Source organism: Rhinatrema bivittatum, chromosome 14 (genome assembly GCF_901001135.1).
Source record: "Rhinatrema bivittatum chromosome 14, aRhiBiv1.1, whole genome shotgun sequence".
Taxonomy (NCBI): Eukaryota; Metazoa; Chordata; class Amphibia; order Gymnophiona; family Rhinatrematidae; genus Rhinatrema; species Rhinatrema bivittatum.
Window position 1 is genome coordinate 54,884,411 of NC_042628.1, and position 21,686 is coordinate 54,906,096.

The 21,686-nt window shown below is 47.7% G+C and overlaps 1 protein-coding gene across 2 annotated transcripts in view; it reads left to right on the top strand.

Annotated features, from left to right (window-relative positions):
• Positions 1-21,686, top strand: part of LOC115076019 (probable histone-lysine N-methyltransferase PRDM7) — a 550,011-nt gene that overhangs the window by 71,789 nt on the left and 456,536 nt on the right. Inside the window, exon 3 of one of the 2 annotated variants that reach the window (XM_029577065.1) lies at positions 20,988-21,128. In XM_029577065.1, the coding sequence (XP_029432925.1) occupies positions 21,054-21,128 (75 nt within the window). In that variant the 5' untranslated portion in view covers positions 20,988-21,053. Of the gene's footprint in view, positions 1-20,807; positions 21,129-21,686 lie in introns of those variants that run through there. The other variant, XM_029577066.1, reaches the window with a different exon arrangement.

A 21,686-nucleotide genomic window follows, 5' to 3' on the forward strand; every position in this document is an offset into this window, starting at 1 on the left:
TAAAGAGTATACTTCCTTTCCTGCAACCCAATGACTGGATGTGCTCGCTGGATCTCAAGGATGCCTACTCCCACATTCCCATGCACCTCTCCTCACAGTGATACCTGTGCTTCCCATCCAGTGGGCAGCACTACCAGTAAAAGGTGCTCCCCTTTGGACTGTCCTCTATTCCCAGAATATTCACCAAGTGCCTAGCTATGGTGGTGGCCCACATCTGAAGAAAAAGGATCCAACTATTTCCCTACTAGCTGAGAGACACAATCGATTGTTTACAAATTCTGGGCTTCGTGATCAACTACAAAAAGTCCAGCCTTCAGCCGACTCAGATCATTCAGTTCATTGGAGCAAGGATCAACACAGCGGAGAGGAAAGTGTTCTTGCCAGAGGACAGGGCAGAGACTCTATGCGCATTGGCCAGACAATTACAAGCCTCTACACGTCCTTCAGTCCGCCAGATCCTCACCATCCTGGGGCACATGGCAGCTGCAATTTACATAATAGTGACTCAGACCAGGCTGCATATGTGTCATCTGCAGTGGGGCCTGAAGGCTCAGTGGACACTTTCCATCATCCCCTATCGTATGTGGTATCCCTTATCCCAGCAATGTGAAAGGACTTAGCCCAGTGGCTGCTACCGCAAACATTCACAAAGGGTGCTCTATTCCGGAAGCAAGGCTTATGGTCGCCAGCGGAGAGCACTCAATAGATAAACCTTCTAGAGCTGCGAGCGATTTTAAACATCCTCCTGACCTTTGTTGACCACGTGCGGGGCAAGAAGATCATGGTTCACATGGACAACCAGGTAGCTATGTTCTACATAAACAAGGAAAGAGGGTCCGATTTGTGGATGCTGTGCAGGGAGGCGATTCGCATTCTCGAGTGGGTGGACAGGCACTCCATCTTGTTGCAGGCCACCTACCTCCCCGGGGTTGCGAACTCAAGAGCAGACCGACTCAGCAGGATATTCCAAGTACTCTCTCAACCAGACAGTGACAGACGCCATTTTCGCCCAGTGGAGTACCCCAAGAATGGACCTGTTTGCAACAGTGGACAACAGGAAAGCGTGCAGATTCTGCTCAGTGTTTCTGAATCCACAGAGATCTGCATAGGACACCTTCCTTATCTCATGAACAAGGGGCCTTCTCCATGCTTATCCTCCAATTCCTCTCCTGTCTCCGACCATTCAGAAGTGCATAGCAGACACCGCCGACCTAATTATGATAGTCCCAGTGTGGCTACGTCAGCCATGGTACACTTATCTGGTTTGTCTGCAGATAGCTCCTCCCATATTACTTGGGGGAAGAGCGGACCTTCTCTCACAGGTCGGGGAGTCGTTGCTGCACCCCATGCAATCCACGTATCATCTTACAGCCTGGAGGTTGAAAGGACAATACTAAGTAAGCTCAGGGTGCTGTCTAAGCTCCAGAATGTGTTCATATCTTCCCGTAAGTGCTCCACTAGAAGGAGTTATCAGTTCAAGTGTTAACATTACTCCACCTGGTGTCGAAAGCATAGTGTGGACCTATTCTCGTTTTCACCGGAGATTCTTCTGGATTACCTCCTTATGCTATACCAATAGAGACTGGCTATGGCTTCAGTACAGGTCCACATCAGCGCTATAGTGGCTTATCATCAACCGCATGACGGCCTCCCAGTGTCAAACCACCCACTGGTCTCCCGCTTCATGAAGGGCCTTTTTCCCGTCGATAGCAGGGCTGAATTAGCCATGCTGTCATGGAACTGTCCATCAGGGCCCAGGAGGCGGAGCTTAAGAAGCAGAGTGTAGAGTTTCAAGACTCTGCGGCTGCGCGTGTGTTCCCGCGCGGGAAAAACCAGTTCTCCTCAGTCTGTTTTTTTCCGCGTGCAGGAGCGCACGCGGAGCTTTTTTCTCCTCAGGAAAAAAATTTCAAAATGTCCAAAAAACAGTCTGGATTTAAACCCTGTCCCTGCGGTAAGATCATGTCTGTCACAGATGGACATGATCGATGCTACCGCTGCTTGGGACCGGACCATAATCAAGAGACTTGTTATTTTTGTCGACGGATGTCCCCGAGGGCACGGCGTCATCGGGCCTACCGGATGATCGAGCTGAAGTTGACTAATCGACCGTCAACCATCTGTTCCTCCCCCGGTGCTGGAGTACGGACGCCTCCTCAAAAAAGAAGGTCATCTTCATGGGATCAACAAACCTCCGGGACCGGAGGTAAGCGAAGGAGAGAAGACAACCAGGGCTCTGGTTCTCTTAGACATTCGACGTCCAAAGGTCACCGTGACGCCGATAAACGCCGCAGCTCGACGGGCCATAGTAGGCCGGAGCATGCTAAAAGACTCTCCTCTCAGACACATAGATCCCCGCGTGCATCGAAGCCGACATAGACAACAACGGCGCAGCTGGCGCCAAAGGATCGAGGACCGACACCGCTGGAGCAGAAACAGAGCCATAAACAACCGGCGCCGTCAGAGCCGAACCCGGGATCGGGTAAACCGGCGCAGTCGGATCCGCATCCGGGGCCGAGAAACCCGGCGCCGTCGGAGCCGAAGACGGGGCCGAGGAAACCGGAGCCGTTGGAGCCGAGACCGGGGCTGAGTAAACCGGCGCCGTCGGAACCGATATCGGAGCCGGGGGACACACATCCGGAGCCGATAATACAGGCGCAGTCGGCGCCTAAACCAGCGTCGGGAACAAAGCCGTGCAAAAGACAGGAAAGATCGCGACATTCCCGAAAGTCCTCGGGCGATAGGAGTCACACTCCATCCAAACCTTCTCGTCCGGGAAGAGATTTTCCGGCAGATAGCGAGACTTCCCAAACTGAAGTCTCGCGCCATAGATCATCCTCATCGTCCTCAGCACATGCCAAGCGACATCGACGGCATGTCTCCTCGGCAGACATCGCGACCGCAGGAGTCCTCGTCCGTAGGAGCGCCGTCCGAAACCCGTCCGTAGGAGCTGGGAGAGGGGCCGCGCGATCGGCGCACGAACCCACCAGGGTAAGGCTTTCATCTCGCCCTACCGCCGCTGGGCTCCCGTGCCGACCACGCGGGCACTTAACTTTCAGCTCGGCCGTCCGCTGCAGCTAGTCCCGCCCCCTGCTTACCTCACCAAAGCGACTGCAGGGCCCTCAAAAGGCAGGCGCGTCCCGAGGCGTCGCGCGCCTGGCGTCGCGCGCCGAAGGAGCGCAACAAAGGGGCCCGCCCCTTTGTGCGCCCCTTCGTGCAGCCCCCAGGGCAGCCCCTGACTGTGACCAGGCGCACGCATCCTCTGCTGAGACCTGGCTCTAACCCTTTATTCTTCTACCCACCTCTGGCATACCACTACGACCGCCTTAATCGAATACCCAACTGCAGATCGCAGGAACTGACAGTAAACTGCAACCTTTTTACCGTCCCTGTTAACCCCACTACCTACCCAGCTAAACTGACCCCCGAACCATTGACCATCTCTTCCGCTACTGAAACGCCTGGAACTGTATGAATAACCTGTTGTTAATGTTTCTTCCATTACTGAAAAGTTTGGACCTGGATGAATAACTTGTTCTTAATGTTTTTTGCTTTTTAACCCGTACTGAAACACCCTTGCTCTCCTAGATAAATGCACTGCACTGTACCATAACCACTTGCTTTGTATTGTACCCTCTGCAACTTACTGTTACTATTGTGCTGTCCCAAAGAATCCCTCCCCCTACCCTGCCCACCTCACTTACGCTCTCTGGGTGCCATCCATTCATACACCCTTCCGCCATCACCCCTACTCCTCCCTTCTAGATCTTGCTATCCCTCTGCCAGGTACCCACCCCCCCTTTTCACTATGCCCCCTCAAGCCTACTCCCCCCACAATTCCTACCCTATCCCCCACATTCAACACCCGGCGCACAGACCTCCCCTTTTCATCCATATGAACCCTCCAACCCATCGCAAATCCCTCCTCCCCATCCTCATCTTCCCCATAACCCAATTCCTTGGCCTCACCACTCTGTTCATCATGCTAATCAACTCCCAATCCCTTGCCAAAAAAAGCCATATCCTCAATGACCTTCTCCACGACAAAAAACCTGACATATTTGCAATAACCGAAACCTGGCTTAAGGACACTGATACCGTGATCCTGAACCAACTCCCTTTACACACATATGACATCTTCTCCCAGCCCAGACCGAAAAAAAGAGGTGGAGGAATACTTCTAGTAGCCAAAAAAAACCTTAACCTCAGGCCCTTCAAGACCTGTCCCCACCCCAAGCTCGAAGTTGGCCTATTCAAATCCACCAACCTGCAAATATGCCTTGTATACGCCCCCCCAGGCCTTCTTGAACACGACCCCTCCCCCCTCATTGAAATAGTATCTAACAACATTAACAATGAAAAACCAGCCATTCTACTGGGAGATTTCAATCTCCACGTTGACTCCTCTCCACTCTCAACATCCTGTGATACCATACTAGCTGCCCTACATGCCATAGGCTTCTCCCAAATTATAACTACATCCACTCACAAAGCAGGGCACACCTTAGACCTGGTCTTTACCAACTCAAACATTCAGATCCCCTCACCACCCTCATGCACCCCCGTACCATGGTCTGACCACTCCCTTATTGAAACCCACCTCTCCATAAACACAACCCCCACCCACAACCAGCCCCAAAAGAACTCTTTCTCATCCCGCAAACCCTGCTCTTCCGAAGAGCTCACCACAGCCCTCACTGACTCACTAAACAAACTTGACTGCACTACCCCTGATACTGCACTCAACTCTTGGAGCAAACTCTCCCTGGACATAGCTAACTCCATCTGCCCACTCACCACCCACAAACACGCCCCATCACCCAACAGCAAGCCCTGGTACACTAAAGAACTACACCAAATGAAACTCACTCTCAGACAAAAAGAGAGAGCATGGTGCAAAAACCCATCGCTGCAGCTCTCCGCATCCTACAAAACATTCCTACATACTTACCGCCTTACCATCCAAAAAACTAAACGCGACTTTTACGCCACCAAGATACACCAATATACATTCAACCCCAAAGTCCTTTTTTCTTACGTTGCAGCCCTCACCAAACCCATTACCCCCCCCATCACAGATGATGATGAAGCCAGCTCCAAATGTCAAGAACTAGCCCAATACTTTCACAACAAAATAGCCAACATTCTCCTCAGGTTCCCCCACACCACCACTCACTTAGCAAACACTCCCTCCCACAATCAACCCCCTCAATCTCCTAAAAGTTCACTCCTTACCACCGACCTCACCTCCTCCAAGGAAATTGAGTCCATCCTCAAAAAAATCAAACCAGCATCCCACCCATCCGACACAATACCAACCAAATCCCTACTATCTATTCCTAACACCATAGCAAAACCCCTAGCAGATATCATCAACTGTTCCCTAGCGTCCGGCTCTGTCCCTGATCCACTAAAACATGCCATTGTCAAACCCCTTATCAAGAAACCCACCTTAGACACCAAAGACCCATCAAACTACCGACCTATCTCAAATCTCCCCTTCATTGCAAAAATCTTAGAGAAAGTAGTAAACTCCCAACTGATGGACTACCTCGAAGAAAATAACATCCTCCACTCCTCCCAATTTGGCTTCCGAAAAAACCTGAACACTGAAACCCTCTTGCTATCACTCACCGACTCACTCCTCACCGGCCTTGACCATGGACAAAACTACCTAATTGCCTTTCTCGATATATCTGCGGCTTTTGACACGATAAGCCACAACCTACTCATCTCCCGTCTTGCAGACATAGGTATCTCCGGCATAGCCCTCCTCTGGTTCAAATCATACCTGACAAACAGACGTTTCTCTGTAAAAATCGGAGATCACGAATCATCCCTCTTCACCCTCTCTCAGGGTGTCCCCCAAGGTTCCTCCCTCTCCTCTACCCTCTTCAACATCTACCTCCTTCCCCTCTGCCATCACCTCACTGAACTCGGCCTCAAATTTTACATCTACGTAGACGATGTTCAGATCATCATCCCTCTACGCGTATCTCTAGCTGCCACTATAAGCTATTGGGAGGACTGCCTCACATCCATCAACTCCCTCCTTACATCACTGCAACTTGCCCTCAATTCATCCAAAACTGAACTCATACTTATTCATAGCCATCAGACCCTCAAATCCATTCCCACAAATGACCCCATGGCCCTCTCTCTCATATCACAACCCGCAGTCCGGAACCTCGGTGTCCTAATTGACCCATTACTTAACCTAAAAAAGCACATTAGCTCAGTACTCAGAGGTGGCTTTTATAAACTCAACATCATAAAAAAGCTCAAGCCACTGCTCCATACCCATGACCTCAAAACCGTCATCCAAGCCACCATGTCATCCAAGTTAGACTACTGTAACTCGCTGTACCTTGGTCTACCCTACTCCACCATTAAACCCTTACAGATCCTTCAAAATGCCACTGCAAGGATAATCAGCAATGCTAAAAAAACAGACCATATAACCCCTATCCTAAAAGACCTGCATTGGCTTCCCATCCCATCACGCATACTCTTCAAATCACTCACTATCATACATAAAGCTATATATAATGATAACTCCACCTGGCTCAGTGAACTCCTCCGTTTCATACAATCCGCCCGACCCACTAGAACAAACCATAAATATACCCTACAAGTCCCACCCCTTAAAAGGGCCCGACTAACGTTGACCAGGGACCGCGCCCTATCAATTGCAGGCCCAACCCAATGGAATGCACTGCCCTCAAACCTCCGCCAGGAATCCTGCCCTAATAAATTCCGCAAAATGCTAAAAACCTGGCTTTTCCACCAAGCCTTCCCTGACTAGCAATCTTCCCCCCCCTGCCCCCCCCCTGCCTCCCCCTGCCTCACTAAATAATTCCCCCTCTTTCCTCCTGTAAATAGCCTCCCTTCTATCCCCCCCCCCCACCCTCCCCGCATTATGCAATCCTCCTGATTCCTACACTAAGAATTCCCCGGAATAGCAACCTTTCCTCTCTCTGCCCCCCTCACACATCTGCCCCCCCTCCCCCCCCATGTAAATAGCCACCCATCCTACCTCCCCGCACCCTTTTACACTGTAAATATCTCCTCTTACCCTGCCCCTATCTTTATTTAATTTTAACTATTGCCTCGGGCTCCCTGTTAGAGCCCTCTCTTCACTTGTTTTTGCTGGTTATCCACCCCCACATCCCTGTTCTATGTATTTTCTACCTGCTGTTATAATGTAAACCAACATGATGTGTATTTTAATGTTGGTATAGAAAAACTGTTAAATAAAATAAAATAAATAAGTAGTTCCATAGCATCATCTTCCTCAAAATCTAGGGGAAGATTGACACCGCTGAAGAGACGTACTATTCAAATTACATCATCATCATCCTCTCGTACACCTTCTAAATCTTCTACTAGACACTCCTCCCGTAGAAGATCCAGTGATGCAGAGAGAAGACGTTCTAAGTCATCTCCTCGAAAGGAACACATGGGATTGGAACTCCCACTATCACCTCACACTCGCCACAATATGCCTCCACAGACCCAAAAGGCATTCTGGGATCTCTCGCATTCCCTAGCTGGATTTTTTGATACACTGCAAACCTCTTTTGTCTTACCACCAGAGTACAAGTCTGCCCCATCAAAACCGGCGGACACCACACTAGAAGGGCCGGTAGATCCATTACCAAGGTCTGAGCATGTGCCTACACATCCGTCTTCCCCTGCTCACTCTCAGGGCTCACAGGATGTATCTCTATCATCGCACTCCTCACCTTCGTCATCTACTGGCTACCCTTCAGACCCGCCAGAAGCACCAGCGGAGCCGTATTCTCCCCCGGAAGATCTCTCCTACCCCAAATTCGTTGAGAAAATGGGCTCCATATTAAAGGTGGAAGTTCAAAAGCTACCTGAACCCAGAGAGGAAACCTTAGGGTTATTAAAAATATTTGACACACCAGGGGAACCTACATCTTTGCCCCCCCACAGTGTGCTGCACAAGGTACTGCAGAAATCGTGGGAAACGCCCTTCGGAATTCCAGCAGTCTCGAGAAAGACGGACGTAAAGTTTAAGTTACAAAAAACGTCAGCATACTCCAATACCCAATTGCCACACGACTCTTTAGTCGTAGAGTCAGCTTTACAAAGAGCTAAAAAGGCAAGGACACACGCCTCAAACCCACCGGGTAAGGACAATAAATGCTTGGACGATTTCGCCAAACGAGTTTATCAGAATGCGATGCTAACTTCACGCATTTGTCACCATCAATTCTACATGGTCCAATACATGTATGAATGTGTTCAAGCGACAAAAGGGATGTTTCTAACTGCGGGAAAGGACATTCCTTCCCCTATTCTTGACATGGAAGAATGCTCCAGACATTTGCTGAGAGCAATCTATGAAGGCTTCGAAAATTCATCACGGGCATCAGCTACTGCAATAGCAGCCCGCAGACTGGCGTGGCTAAAAGCTAGCTCGATTCGGGATGATTTACATGATCGACTAGCCAATCTTCCCTGCATGGGAGACAATCTGTTTGGTGACCGATTCCATGATACCGTAAGCAAGTTGAAAGAACAAGTGCTGGCGGTCCATTCGATAACCACGCCTACTCCTTCAAGGAAGTACTATCAAACGTCTCGTCGCCAATCTTTCTCTAGACGTCCTTATAGGAATTACCAACCCTTCAGAATGCAGCCTTATCCAACGTACCAAAGGCAACAAACTCAGACTCCTCAACAACAACAAAGGAGAGGTAAACCGAGGTCACAGAGACAACAACCGCAACAACAGGCAACAACTGCGGTTAAACCTTCACAATCTTTTTAGTCATCAGGCCACCACCACCTCCCTCAGCAGCACCCCCAGGCAGAATCACAGCCCACTTTCCTGCCTGGGAATCGATAACTACGGATCAGTGGGTACTAGAAATAGTGAAGAATGGCTATCAGCTTCAGTTCATCAACAATCCCCCAGTTCCACATTTAGCACAACGAGGTTTCCAAACACCACAACCTCAGCTCGCACAGGAGATCGCGCACCTCTACCAGCAAAGGGCGATCAGATATATTCCCCCAAAGGAATGGAACAAAGGATTTTACTCCCCCTATTTCCTAATTCCAAAGAAATCGGGAGGCAACCGCCCTATCTTAGACCTCAGGGAATTGAACAAATGGATAGTTCGAGAAAAGTTCAAAATGGTTTCGTTGAAATCCATTCTTCCACTATTGCAACCCAAGGACTGGATGTGCTCCATAGACCTCAAGGAAGCGTACACACACATCCCAATCCACAGATCCTCTTGGCGATACCTCTGTTTTTTACACAACAGCCAACATTATCAATACAAGGTGCTCCCCTTTGGTCTCTCGGCAGCACCCCGAGTTTTCACCAAGTGTATGATAGTGGTGGTGGCCCACCTCAGAATGAAGGGTCTGACAGTATTTCCATACCTGGACGACTGGTTACTGGTAGCGTTGGTCCCGACACTTTTAATGCAGCATCTCACAATTGCAATCAACTGCCTTCAAACTTTGGGATTACTCATAAATTACCCCAAATCCCACTTACAACCTACTCAAGTACTCCACTTCATAGGAGCTCGTCTGGACACAGTTCCCAGGAGAGCTTTCCTTCCACAGGACAGGCAGGTAACAATACGGTATCTCCTTCAATCACTGAAGACAACAAGATACCCGACAGCTCGCCAGATACTAACAGTCTTAGGACACATGGCAGCAGCGAACTTCACGGTAACAAACACAAAACTGCACATGAGATGACTCCAATGGGGTCTCAAAAGGCAGTGGAAGCAACACATACAACCATTACAGAACCAAAGACTGTTTGGTTCTGTAATGACTACAAACTCCATGTACTAAAAAGAATAAGACCCCTTTTCCATGCTCAAGATTTCAGAACGATCATCCAAGCAATCATTTTCTCGAAATTAGACTATTGCAATTCTCTATTGCTAGGTCTTCCTTCATCCTATTCTAAACCGCTTCAGATGGTACAAAATTCAGCAGCCCGACTACTGACAGGAACCAGGAAAAGAGATCACATATCTCCCATACTGAAAGAGCTTCACTGGCTACCTGTACACTTCCGAATCTTGTACAAAGCCATATCCGTCATCTATAAAACAATACATCAACTCACCACCCTTGATCTGCAAATCCCTCTCCAAATTTACAATTCATCAAGACCAACCAGAGATGCTTATAGAGGCTCACTCCAAGTACCCCCTGCGAAAACTACCAGACACGCTACCCTAAGAGATCGTGCCACCTCCACAGCTGGTCCTCTCATTTGGAACTCCATTCCTACAGATCTCAGACAGGAGCCCTGCCTCCTAACTTTTAGAAATAAACTTAAGACTTGGCTGTTCAAGCAAGCATTCCCGGACACAATCTAATGACTCCACTATCTCCTTCTCAAAACATTCAGCCCTCAACCATGCTTTTGTATATAGCACTTAATTTGTATATTGTTTAACCGTTACTATTCTATCCTTTCTCTTCCTCCTTCTCCCAGTTCTGCTACCCCTGTTAAATGTAACTGCACCTTCTGTCACCACAGTTCCAGTTTGATGTATATACTGCACTCCTGTTTTATGTAAACCAGCAAGATATGTTTTCATGATTGCGGGTATATAAAAACCTTAAATAAATAAATAAATAAATTACAGAACCGTGTCACACTCACGATTCAGATGAAGAAAGACATAGAATGGTGGCTCTTAGACCACACCTTGACCAAAGGAGCACTATTCAATCCACCGCCACACAATGCAGTCCTGACAATGGATGCATCTCGGACAGGATGGGGAGCGCATTTAGACCTCCTGGAAACTCAGGGTCTATGGATGCCATCGGAACAATGCCTTCAAATCAATCTGCTAGAACTCAGAGCAATACGCAATGCACTGAGAACCTTTCAACAACAATTGAAGGGGCGAAGAGTAATGATTTACACCGACAACCAAGTGGCAATGTTTTATATAAACAAGCAAGGCGGGTCCGGTTCATGGACCCTTTGCAGGGAAACTCTTCAAATCTTTCATCATGCACTCCGGCATTCAATACATCTTCAGGCAACCTATCTGCCAGGATTAGCAAACAACAGAGCAGACAGGTTAAGTCGCATTTTCCATCCACACGAATGGTCGCTCAACCCAGAGGTGACTCAACAGATCTTTCGTTGCTGGGGGACCCCGACGATAGATCTCTTTGCAACGGAAGAGAATGCACAACTACCGCAATTTTGCTCCATTCGCCCCAGCTCAGCACGCCTCGCCCAGGACGCATTCCTACTTCCATGGACAGCAGATCTTCTATATGCCTTTCCACCAATTCCACTAATAACCAAAACGCTGCAAAAATGCATTTTGGACAACAGTCAACTAATCCTGGTGGCTCCAGCCTGGCCAAGACAGCCATGGTACAGCTATCTCTTGCGACTGTCAATAACCGACCCGATACGTCTTCCAGACCGGCCAGACCTTCTCCGTCAGAACAGAGGAATGTTAATTCACCCTCTCCACTCCGCCCTCCATCTGACTGCATGGAGATTGAGCGGGCACTACTGACAGCACAAGGCATATCAACAGTAGCACAAGTAGTTCTTATCGCATCACGTAAACCATCCACTAGACGCAACTATACCTTTAAATGGAGACGATACTCCAACTGGTGTATTCAAAAAGGAATTCCACCCATTGATTGCTCACCAATTCTTTTATTAGACTATCTGCGTGCCCTGTATGATGCTGGTTTAGCGACCTCATCCATCAGAGTGCACCTGAGTGCGATTGCAGCTTATCACCGACCGGTGGATAACCATTCCATTGCTGAACACCCATTGTTATCCAGATTTATCAAGGGATTAATGCACCTTCGCCCACCGACAGCAAAACCACCAGTTCCGTGGAACCTTAATATCGTTCTGGAGCAGCTGATGCGCCCACCATTTGAACCAATGGAATCTGCACATAGTAAATATCTTACCTGGAAGGTGGTGTTTTTAGTAGCAATAACATCGGCACGTAGAGTAAGTGAATTACAAGCGCTCGTACATTACGAACCATATCTACAATTCCATCATCATAAGGTGATCCTACGGCCGCACCCTACCTTTCTTCCGAAGGTAATTTCTGCATTCCATCTCAATCAATCCATAGAATTACCCATCTTTTTTCCAAAGCCTCATGCAAACGACAGAGAACGCTTGCTGCACACATTGGACTGTAAGAGAGCACTAGCTTACTATAAAAGAAGAACTCATGCTACGAGCAGAGTCTCTCAATTATTTGTTTCCTTCAACCCAAGAGCCCCGGGCCTACCCGTGGCCAAAAGAACAATTTCAAGCTGGATTGTTCAATGTATACAGTATTGTCACAACAAGGGAAATTCCCCACTTCCGTCCATTCCACGAGCGCATCAGGTTCGTTCTATGGCTACATCTATAGCGCATCTTAAGAATGTCAACCCAGTAGACATTTGTAAAGCGGCCACATGGTCTTCTCTACATACTTTCACTTCTCATTACTGCATAGACAAACAGTCAGCAGCAGATGCAACACTGGGTCAGGCAATTCTGCATGCGTTACCTCATTAACAACCGACTACCACACTCATATAATCACGCGACAATCAGTCAACAGCGTGATCGGGAGCTTGGGACTCCCATGACAGCATGGCTAATTCAGCCCTGCTATCGACGGGAAAAAGCAAGTTTGCTTACCGTAAACGGTGTTTCCGTAGATAGCAGGATGAATTAGCCATGCTGACCCTCCCACCTCCCTGGTAGTCGTACTAATTCAACTACATCAAGCTTAATCACAGACTGAGGAGAACTGGTTCTTCCCGCGCGGGAACACACGCGCAGCCACAGAGTCTCGAAACTCTACACTCTGCTTCTTAAGCTCCGCCTCCTGGGCCCTGATGGACAGTTCCATGACAGCATGGCTAATTCATCCTGCTATCTATGGAAACACCGTTTACGGTAAGCAAACTTGCTTTTACACCTCAGACCATCAGTTGCCAAGCCTCCAGTGCTATGGGACCTAAACCTGGTGTTAGAGCAACTGATGCTACCCCCATTCGAACCACTGGACAGTTCTCACATGAAATATTTAACCTGAAGGTGGTAGTTTTGGTGGCACTAACTTCCGCCAGGTGAGTTATTGAACTACAGGCGTTAGTGCATTATGCCCCTTATCTATAGTTTTACCATGACAAAGTGACGCTTCGCACCCATCCTTCTTTTTAGCCCAAGGTGGTTTCGACATTCCACCTGTTATCGCTGGGGTTGTGGACCCTTGGGCCGGCCGTGCAGAGGATGAATGGAAGAGCCGAGAGTCTCCGCAGTGAAGAATGGCCGGGAGGCGGCAGAGAGCTGGAAGACCAGTCAGGCGCTTCACCCTTGGAAGCCCGCGGTCCCCTCAAGAGGAGCTCGTGAGGACCCAGGCCGCTGGGACTTAGGAGCAGAGAACAACCGGAAGGGTCGGTCTGAGGTCAAGGCTGGCAGCAGATAAGGAAACCAGAGACGTATCGGGTCAAATACCAGGAAGGCTGTCCGATGGTCCGGGGAACTGAAGCTGGAGCGGAGAAAGGCTCAGGAGCTCAGGAGCAGGGTCAGGAAAACAGGCTATGGAGCAGGAACACGGAGGCTGGAGCAGGAACACGGAGACTGGAGCAGGAACACGGAGACTGGAGCAGGAATGCAAGGCAACTAGCAACTCTGAGGAGTGAACCCTGTTGCAAGGCAAAGTCTTCAGTCAGACGCCAGGTTTAAATATCCTGCCGGCATCTGACGTCATCTTGGGGGCTGGCCGCGGTTTCACGCCTCTGTGCCTTTAAATGGCCCCCCCTCGTGCGTGTGCCTACGGGGGGCAGAGCTTGGCGTTGGAGCTCGGCGGCGTCTCCCTCGTGGAGACGCCACCGCGGAGAGGCCTGAGAAGGCCCGAAAAACGCCGGACCCCGTCACGGACTTCCAGGCAGAGAGGAGGTAAGGACCCGGTTACGAGTCCAGCGACCGGGACCGCAGCACCACTTCAACCAAACTACCTATGTTTTTCCCAAAACCGCACAAGAATAGCAGGGAGCACCTGCTGCATACCCTGGACTGAAAAAGGGCATTAGCGTATTACAAAAGAAGAACACATGCTGATCACAGGATGTCCCAGCTTTTTGTATCTTTTGATCCCAATTCGCCTGCACGTCTTGTCGCAAAGAGAACCATCACAAGTTGGCTTTCTCAGTGCATCCAGTTTTGTTATGCTAAACGCTCCACATCACCCCCTGGCAAGGTAGCCATCACCCCCTTGCAGTAGCCACTTGAATTGCTCACCTCCATGAGGTGCCATTAATGGACATTTGAAAAGCAGCCACATGGTCTTCGCCGCATAGTTTCACGTTGCACTACTGCCTGAACCAGTGGACGTCTTCAGATGCAGTGTTCAGGTTGGTAGTGCTGCAACATGCCAAGCAATGATGATTCTCTAGGGCTGTCCACGGTAAGTCGGGTTGAGCTCGCAGAGGATGGGGCAGAAGCACATGCTCAGTAGACCGTAAGTGCGCGAGGCACAACCCGATGGCTGGGGACTCCCAGACAGCATGGCTAATTCAGCTCTGCTATCGGCAGGAAAAAGCAAGTTTGCTTACCATAAATGGTTTCCGTAGATAGCAGGATGAATTAGCCATGCGGACCCGCCCACCTTCCTGGACAGCCCTCTCCGATTTCCATCACGGATGGACTCACTGCTATGATAAAAACTAAGGGGAAGAGAGGATGCCAGACCACGTGGAAGATGCACTCAGCCGCACAGAGCAAAGATCTGTAACTGCTAAGAAAAGCTCCGCCTAGTGGCTGCCGGAGGACGTCCCAGAAAAGAACATGTGATTATAATGACTGGAGAAGATCAATCTTTCATCTTGTTTCCGCAAATGCGTTCCTTGTATAAATGCAATTGATGCTTTCAGAGAGAGCAGTTCCTTAAACAGAAGTTTACATTTATAGGGAGAATTTAAGCCCCTTACATTCAATGATACAAATCTATTATCCACCATCATTAAAGACTCTCATCCCCCTTGTAACCATAAACCAATTATCATTACCCCTCTGTCTGTATCCCCCCTCTACCATTTTAACAGTCGTGGGTTCACAAATGTAATCAAATCCTCCCCATTATGCCTCTTACCAACCCCCAGATCCCTTCTCTGAATCCTCCCCACCCCCCTACGCCTTGTATACAGTCACCACTGCCTTGGCAGTGCTACCCTTCCTGGGAATAAGTCCCCCCATCCCCACCCCTTATTCTCTCTATATGACAATCATAAAATAATACCAATACAGCACTATAATAATATTTCAAGAGAAAAGCCCTTCTAGATTGGGCTTGTCTGCTTCAGCGATGAGGTAACACCAGACCATCCTTTATCACAGGATGTCTCACTCGACTCCCGATCTATTTATTTTATTTATTTATTTAAAAGTTTTTTATATACCGAAGTATAGCTGGCAGCCTTCACTCTGGTTTAAAAGTACAACAACATATTACATTTAACAGTGAAATTAAAACAGGTGAAAATCCAGCGCAATTAATAAGCAAAAGAACTTCAAACAGTTATAACAGGGTGTAGCTGTGATCAACCAACTAATTTATAGCTTCAACATGTTCAGAGTCCTGGTCTCAGTAGTTCCAGTGCATTTCCGATCAAGGTTATGCATTGTGTCTGTTATGTTATGTTGTGTAGGATTAACCGATACCGTCTTTGAATGTTTGGGCGAATATCCATGTTTTGAGCTCTTTTTTAAATGACTTAATATTGCTTTGTGAGCTCAAGTGCTCTGGTAGTGAGTTCCATAATTTTGGGCCGGCGATGGATATGGCTCTGTTCCTTGTGGTGGATAGTTTGGCTAAAGTGAGTGGAGGGATTTCAAGTTGTAATTTGTATGTTGTTCTAGTTGTACGTTGCGATCTATGTATGTGAATGACATTGTCAAAGGCAGTGTTATCTGTGTTGTGGATAGCGTTGTGTAGGATTGTTAGCATTTTAAACTCGATTCTTTTTTCAACTGGAAGCCAGTGTAGATTATTTAGTACGGGTGTGATGTGTTCAGATTTCTTTTTGCCGGTAAGGACTCTCACTGCGGCGTTCTGAAGTAATTGGAGTGGCTTTAAGGTCATCTAGGTGAGCTATGGTCAGCAGTGTTTCACTGTAGTTGGGTGCCATTTTTGCCAACTCACTGCCATTTGGGTATCTCCATCTCAGACCTCTTATGAGTGACTTCTGGGGCTTCCGGGATCAATAACCCTGCTGCTTGTAATATCAACACTGCTTCAGCCTCTGTGTGAATCCATGATGTGACTCCGTTGATGGTAAACGCTAAGCTACACGGGTAAAGCCACCGATATCTGATGTTTTTCTTTCACAGCAACAAGGTCATGGTTTGAAGATCTTTCCATTTCTTTAAGGTAGCAGATGCTAAGTCATAAATTGCAATTTTATGACCTTCCCAAATGATGTTACCGATTTTCCTCACTTGCTACATTATCTCCTCTTTAAGGCAGTAGCTATGAACACATGCAGTAATGTCCCTCGGCACATTCTTTTTTGGGGCACCTAGGCTCTGTGCGCCCTATCCAGAATTATATCTTCATCCAAATGCTCATGAATATCATCTCCTTCATTGAGCACAACCCGGCATATCTTGTGGACGACCAGGTCAGCATCTTCAAACCCCTCTGTTTTGGGCACTCTCCGTATTTGAATATTAGACCACTGTAAATTCTACACACAGAACAAATCGCCACAAGAAACCTCCAGATAACACAGTGGATGAGTCGAATCGCCTGTCTATCCTCCATGGTGGATGTAAACAGGGCGAACAGTCTTTGCGGGCTACAATAGCTCTCAGGATTAAGGAGCTAAACAGCTGTTACTTAGTCAGATTAGGGCTCCTTTCACTAGGGCTCAGGAGTGACATGGGTAGAAATTAGATTGTTGTTTCTCATCGATAATTGCAGGGCTATGATGTGGTCCTCCTTACACACCTTTTCCACATATTATCATCTGAATGTGCAGGCCCGGGAGGACACAGCCTTTGCACCTGTGGTTTTGGCAAGACCGCAGGCAGCCTCCCGCCTATTCAGGAGTAGCTTGGGTACATCCTATTGGTTCTGAATTAATCTGTCTGGGTGCTAGGAAATGAGAAATTACTACTTACCTGATAATTTCCTTTCCCTTAGACTAGATAGATGAATTCAACCTCCCACCCTTGGCAGACGAATGATTGTGTTATGGTCCTCCTGCGTAGCTATGTGTTCTAGGGATTACTGGTAAGTGTTAGTCCAGACTCTATTCTAGTGTTAATTCTTTGAGTTCAGTGTTTTCCTGTTGACTGAGTACTGAAATGGCTATCTATATTAATCAGGATTTTGCTAGTCTGGCCACAGTTGGCTTTTGAAGAGAATACTGGCAGGTTAATATCACTGCAGGAGTATATATACTGTGTGGTCAGTTTTGCTCCGTCTCCATCTCCTGGTAGAGGTGCATAACCCACTGGTTCTGAATTCATCTGCCTGGTCTAAGGAAAAGGAAATTATCAGGTAAGTATTAATTTTTTAATCTAGGTGACATGTGAGGACTGTCCAGACAGGCATGTTATCAAGCGATCCTCACGTCCACCAGCTACCCAGCTATCTACATTCCTAATATGTTTCACATGCTATCCGCGGCAGACCTGCGGCAAGGCCCTCTCACCTCTCTGCAGTAACTCCAGTGCCTGGTTCCTCGTCTCTAGCGGCAGTAGGCGCCAGTTCCGTCCTCGGGCCACTCCTGGTGCCTCTGGCTCAGCTACAGACCCTGGCATCCCCAATCCAGCTACCGCTTCCACTGCTCCACGTCGGGCCTCTCTGCATGGCCTGTGGAGATGCTGCTACTTGGCGCCGCACCCCTTCCTAGGCGCGAGTGTGCGCATCACTGAACCTTAAGTAGGGTCTGCGGCGGGAACCAAGCCACGGCCCCGGATGTTGACGTCAGCGGAGCACTGGTACTTAAGCCCAGGCTTCGCTCCCTAGCCTTGCCTTTGCAACAGGTCTCCTTGCTGGTCGAGTACTCGTTGCCTCCTGAGAAATTCATCTCGTTCCTGTGTTCATGTTCCTCGTTGACTCTGTTCCTGGTCCCTGTGTTCCTGTTCTTCAACCTACCTTCGTATTGCTTGCTCGGATCTTGACCTCTGCTTTGCCTGATCTTGTCGTTGCCTTTCTCCAGACCCGGGCCTCTGCTTTGCCTGACTACTCCGTTGCCTGACTCCAGACCCGGACCTCTGCATTGCCTGACTACTCCGTTGCCTCTCTCCAGACCCGGACCTCTGCATTGCCTGACTATTCCGTTGCCTCTCTCCAGACCCTGACTACGTTTGACTATCTCCACGACCAGACCTCAGCCTTGCTTGCCACTACTTCCCGTTTGCCGCCAGCCCTGATTCAAGTTTGCTCCACGACGCCTCTTCAACCTACGTCCTGGACTTGGTCTATTCAGGCTTCGGCCTGCTCTTGCTCAGGCACATCCCTACTGCTGTCTCTGGGTTGACCTCGATCCCTCCATCGACGACGTACAGAGGCCCACCTAAAGTCCAGCCGGCTCCGGTACCCAAAGGCTCAACCTGCGTGGAACGAGGGCTGGTACTGGTGAAGCGCCAGCCAGCCTCCGTCCTTTAGCCCTCTTCGCCTGCCAACAGTGGGGATCCGTAGGTCCCTACCTACGGGTTGTGTCAACCCCACCTCAGCCCAAGGGTCCGCCTCCGACGCAACATAATAATCGAATCACTAACTATGACAGCTGACCTAACCCTTCCCTTCTGGGCAGTAGCCCTGGGAGACTAGAGGATAATGCATTAACTGGAGAGCAGGTCTTTGCTACAGGATTACTTCTATTACACTAGGATGATGCTCTACATCTAGATGACTTTCCTTCTCCAAGGCAGCACTAGGACTGCCAGACTGGAGTTGAGACTTGGCTACTATGTTGCTGAAGGTCTCCTCTATATACCTTTCTGACTGCTTCATCAGCTTATCAGTGATCAGATTCAGGATGTTTAGTGCAAACTCACCAGACTTGGCTTTTAGTTTTTACCAAAGATCTGGAACATGCTTCCATTATCCCTGCATTTGGAGCCCAGCTACCTCACCTTCAGGAAGAAAGCTAAAGCATGGCTTTTTAGCCAAGCATTCCCAAGAGGGATTTCCTGTCCATCAACCTTGTTACCACAGAAGTATTCCTATTTCTACAGCAACAACAAAAGAACCTAACTATGAATCTGTCTTTAAATATATAGATCTTCACCCAATATTGTTTGTTGATCTAACATTATTATAACCTACTTTAAACTTATTGTAATCTGCTTTTAAGCCATTCATGGTAAAAAGCAGAATATCAAATGACAATAAATAAAAAATACATGTGGCCCGTTTGTCTTTACAAGGTAAATATATTCCTTCCCTATTCGGGCTCTGGTGCGCCAATGGAATCTGAGTCTCAGAGCTCGTTAGTCCTCTTTTTGAGCTGCTTAGACGTGTCCCAAGGGATCCCTCTAAAGGCAGTATTTCAAGTGGCCATATGGGTCTACTGGGTGTATTTTAAGTTTATAGGCCATATTTTACAGTAATCCCTTTCTAGTTTTTCTAAGGAGTCAGTCACAGTTTCTCCTGTGTTGTCCTTTTTACCCAAGGTTGTTTTCATCCTTTCTGTTAAACCAGGCAATCTCTCTTCCACTGTTTCCAGAAAAAACAATATAAAAAAAGGGTATTGTATGGTAAGGTAGTTCTCTTCACTTCTCGTCAAACCCTCTTTAGGTATTTACAGGTGCCATTCCCTTTCAGTAAACCAATGGGATTTTTTGGGATTAATTGGCAGACTTTGCAAGAGAGAAGTAGTTTCATAATTTTTATTCTGCAACTGAAGGGGCTACAGGTTCTGGGGGTGCTTTGTTACTCTTTCTATGAGGGTTTCAAATTCCTTTTAAGCAGAATGTATAGAGATTACTCTGGAGTTCATTAATAAGGCAACCATTTTGTCTTCCTTGAAGATGTTTGTGAAACACAACAGATTAAGTATGCAGTCCAAGGGAGATATTGCTTTTGGGGCAGGTATGCTCAGAGCAAGCTTGTCTTCCACCCACTAAGGATGGGCTTGATTACTTCCAATTCATCTGGCTTGGTCTGGTAGGATAATAATGAAGAAGAAATTTAATTTTACCTGTTAATTTACTTTCCTTGAAACCTGCTAGACCAGTACAGGACTTGCATTGGAAGTCAACAGCTGCATTCTCGTGCCCTTGGCAGAGAAACCTTCAGGTTTTGTGGAAGCTTCAGAGCCCCTTTCCTATGGAGAGATCCCAATGATTCGCCATATCTTGTTCTTCTGGCTGGTTTCCATTTTTGCCTCTCCTATTGAGAATTTGAGAGGGGAATTGTTGGGGGGTTACTCCAGATTCCCCAAGGTTTCTTTGTGGTTTTATAGTTTATTTCAGAGTAGATTTTTATTTCATTGCTTTGACATTCATTCATTCATTCATTTATTTATTTATTTATTTATTTATTTATTTATTTAAAGCTTTTCTATACCGTCGTTTAGTGGTGCACCATCACAACGGTTTACAGTTAGGCACAAATATGTGGTTTCTAAATTATTCATGGGGTGCCATTATTATACGGTTACATAGTTCAATAATACACTCTAAATGGGGAATGGGTGTGGTTACCATTTACGATTAACTGTCTCTCATTTAATACTTAATTGTGAGGAGATAATAAAAATAAGCAGTTCTGCTTTTTCTTGGTGACTTCCTGCACTGTTACTTATTGGTAGTGATGATATCACTGAAGTTTGTGGTTCTCTATCTCCACCTGCTGGCAGGGTGGAATAAACCCATGTGTCTGGACTGGTCTAGCAGAATTCAAGGAAAGGAAATTAATAGGTAAGATTACATTTCTTCTTATCCTTCTATTCAGAATGATGATCACCTTTTATCATTGGTGAGGTGAAAGCTACTAGCCATCAGGAGGACAGGTTTCGGTATGACTGACACCAAGGGACGTTTCTCTGACATGAGTAGTACTCTGAACATACAAAAGAAAAAGGCGCAACCACAGGTAGCTATATTTATGTGCTTATGTTTGTACACTTTTATATTATTTTTCTGTTTAAAGATTTTGCATTTACAGTATGTTATATAATATTATGTTATGTGCACACAGTTGTTGTGGAGTAAACATGCACACACAGTGGAGTAAACATTGGCCTCACAGGAAGATGTGTGGCCAATAAGTAATGTTGTTCCAAGTAAGCAAGGTAATTCTCCAATTATTTCTTCAAGACTGTTGCGCTTGGCAGTCCGCGGGCTTGTGCCAAGGATCACCGCTCTTACCTCCAGCCACGAGTTGTATCCGGGATTTCCCAACGCTGGGACAGACTCCCCGGGCACAAGCACGGCAAGACGCTGCGTCTGATCAGGCCCATCATGCTCTCCAAAGACATGCCACTGCCAGCTGCTTTGAGCGTCCCATAGGAGTGTGTGTGTCCCACTTGCCGCTTCTTAAAGGGCCCATGGTGGGAAATCCCCCACGGTGCCTCCTGATGTCATCAGGGACTGCTCTCTATTTAAGGCTCCCTTCTGCACTCCATAGATGCTTCGGCAATAGGTCGGCTTC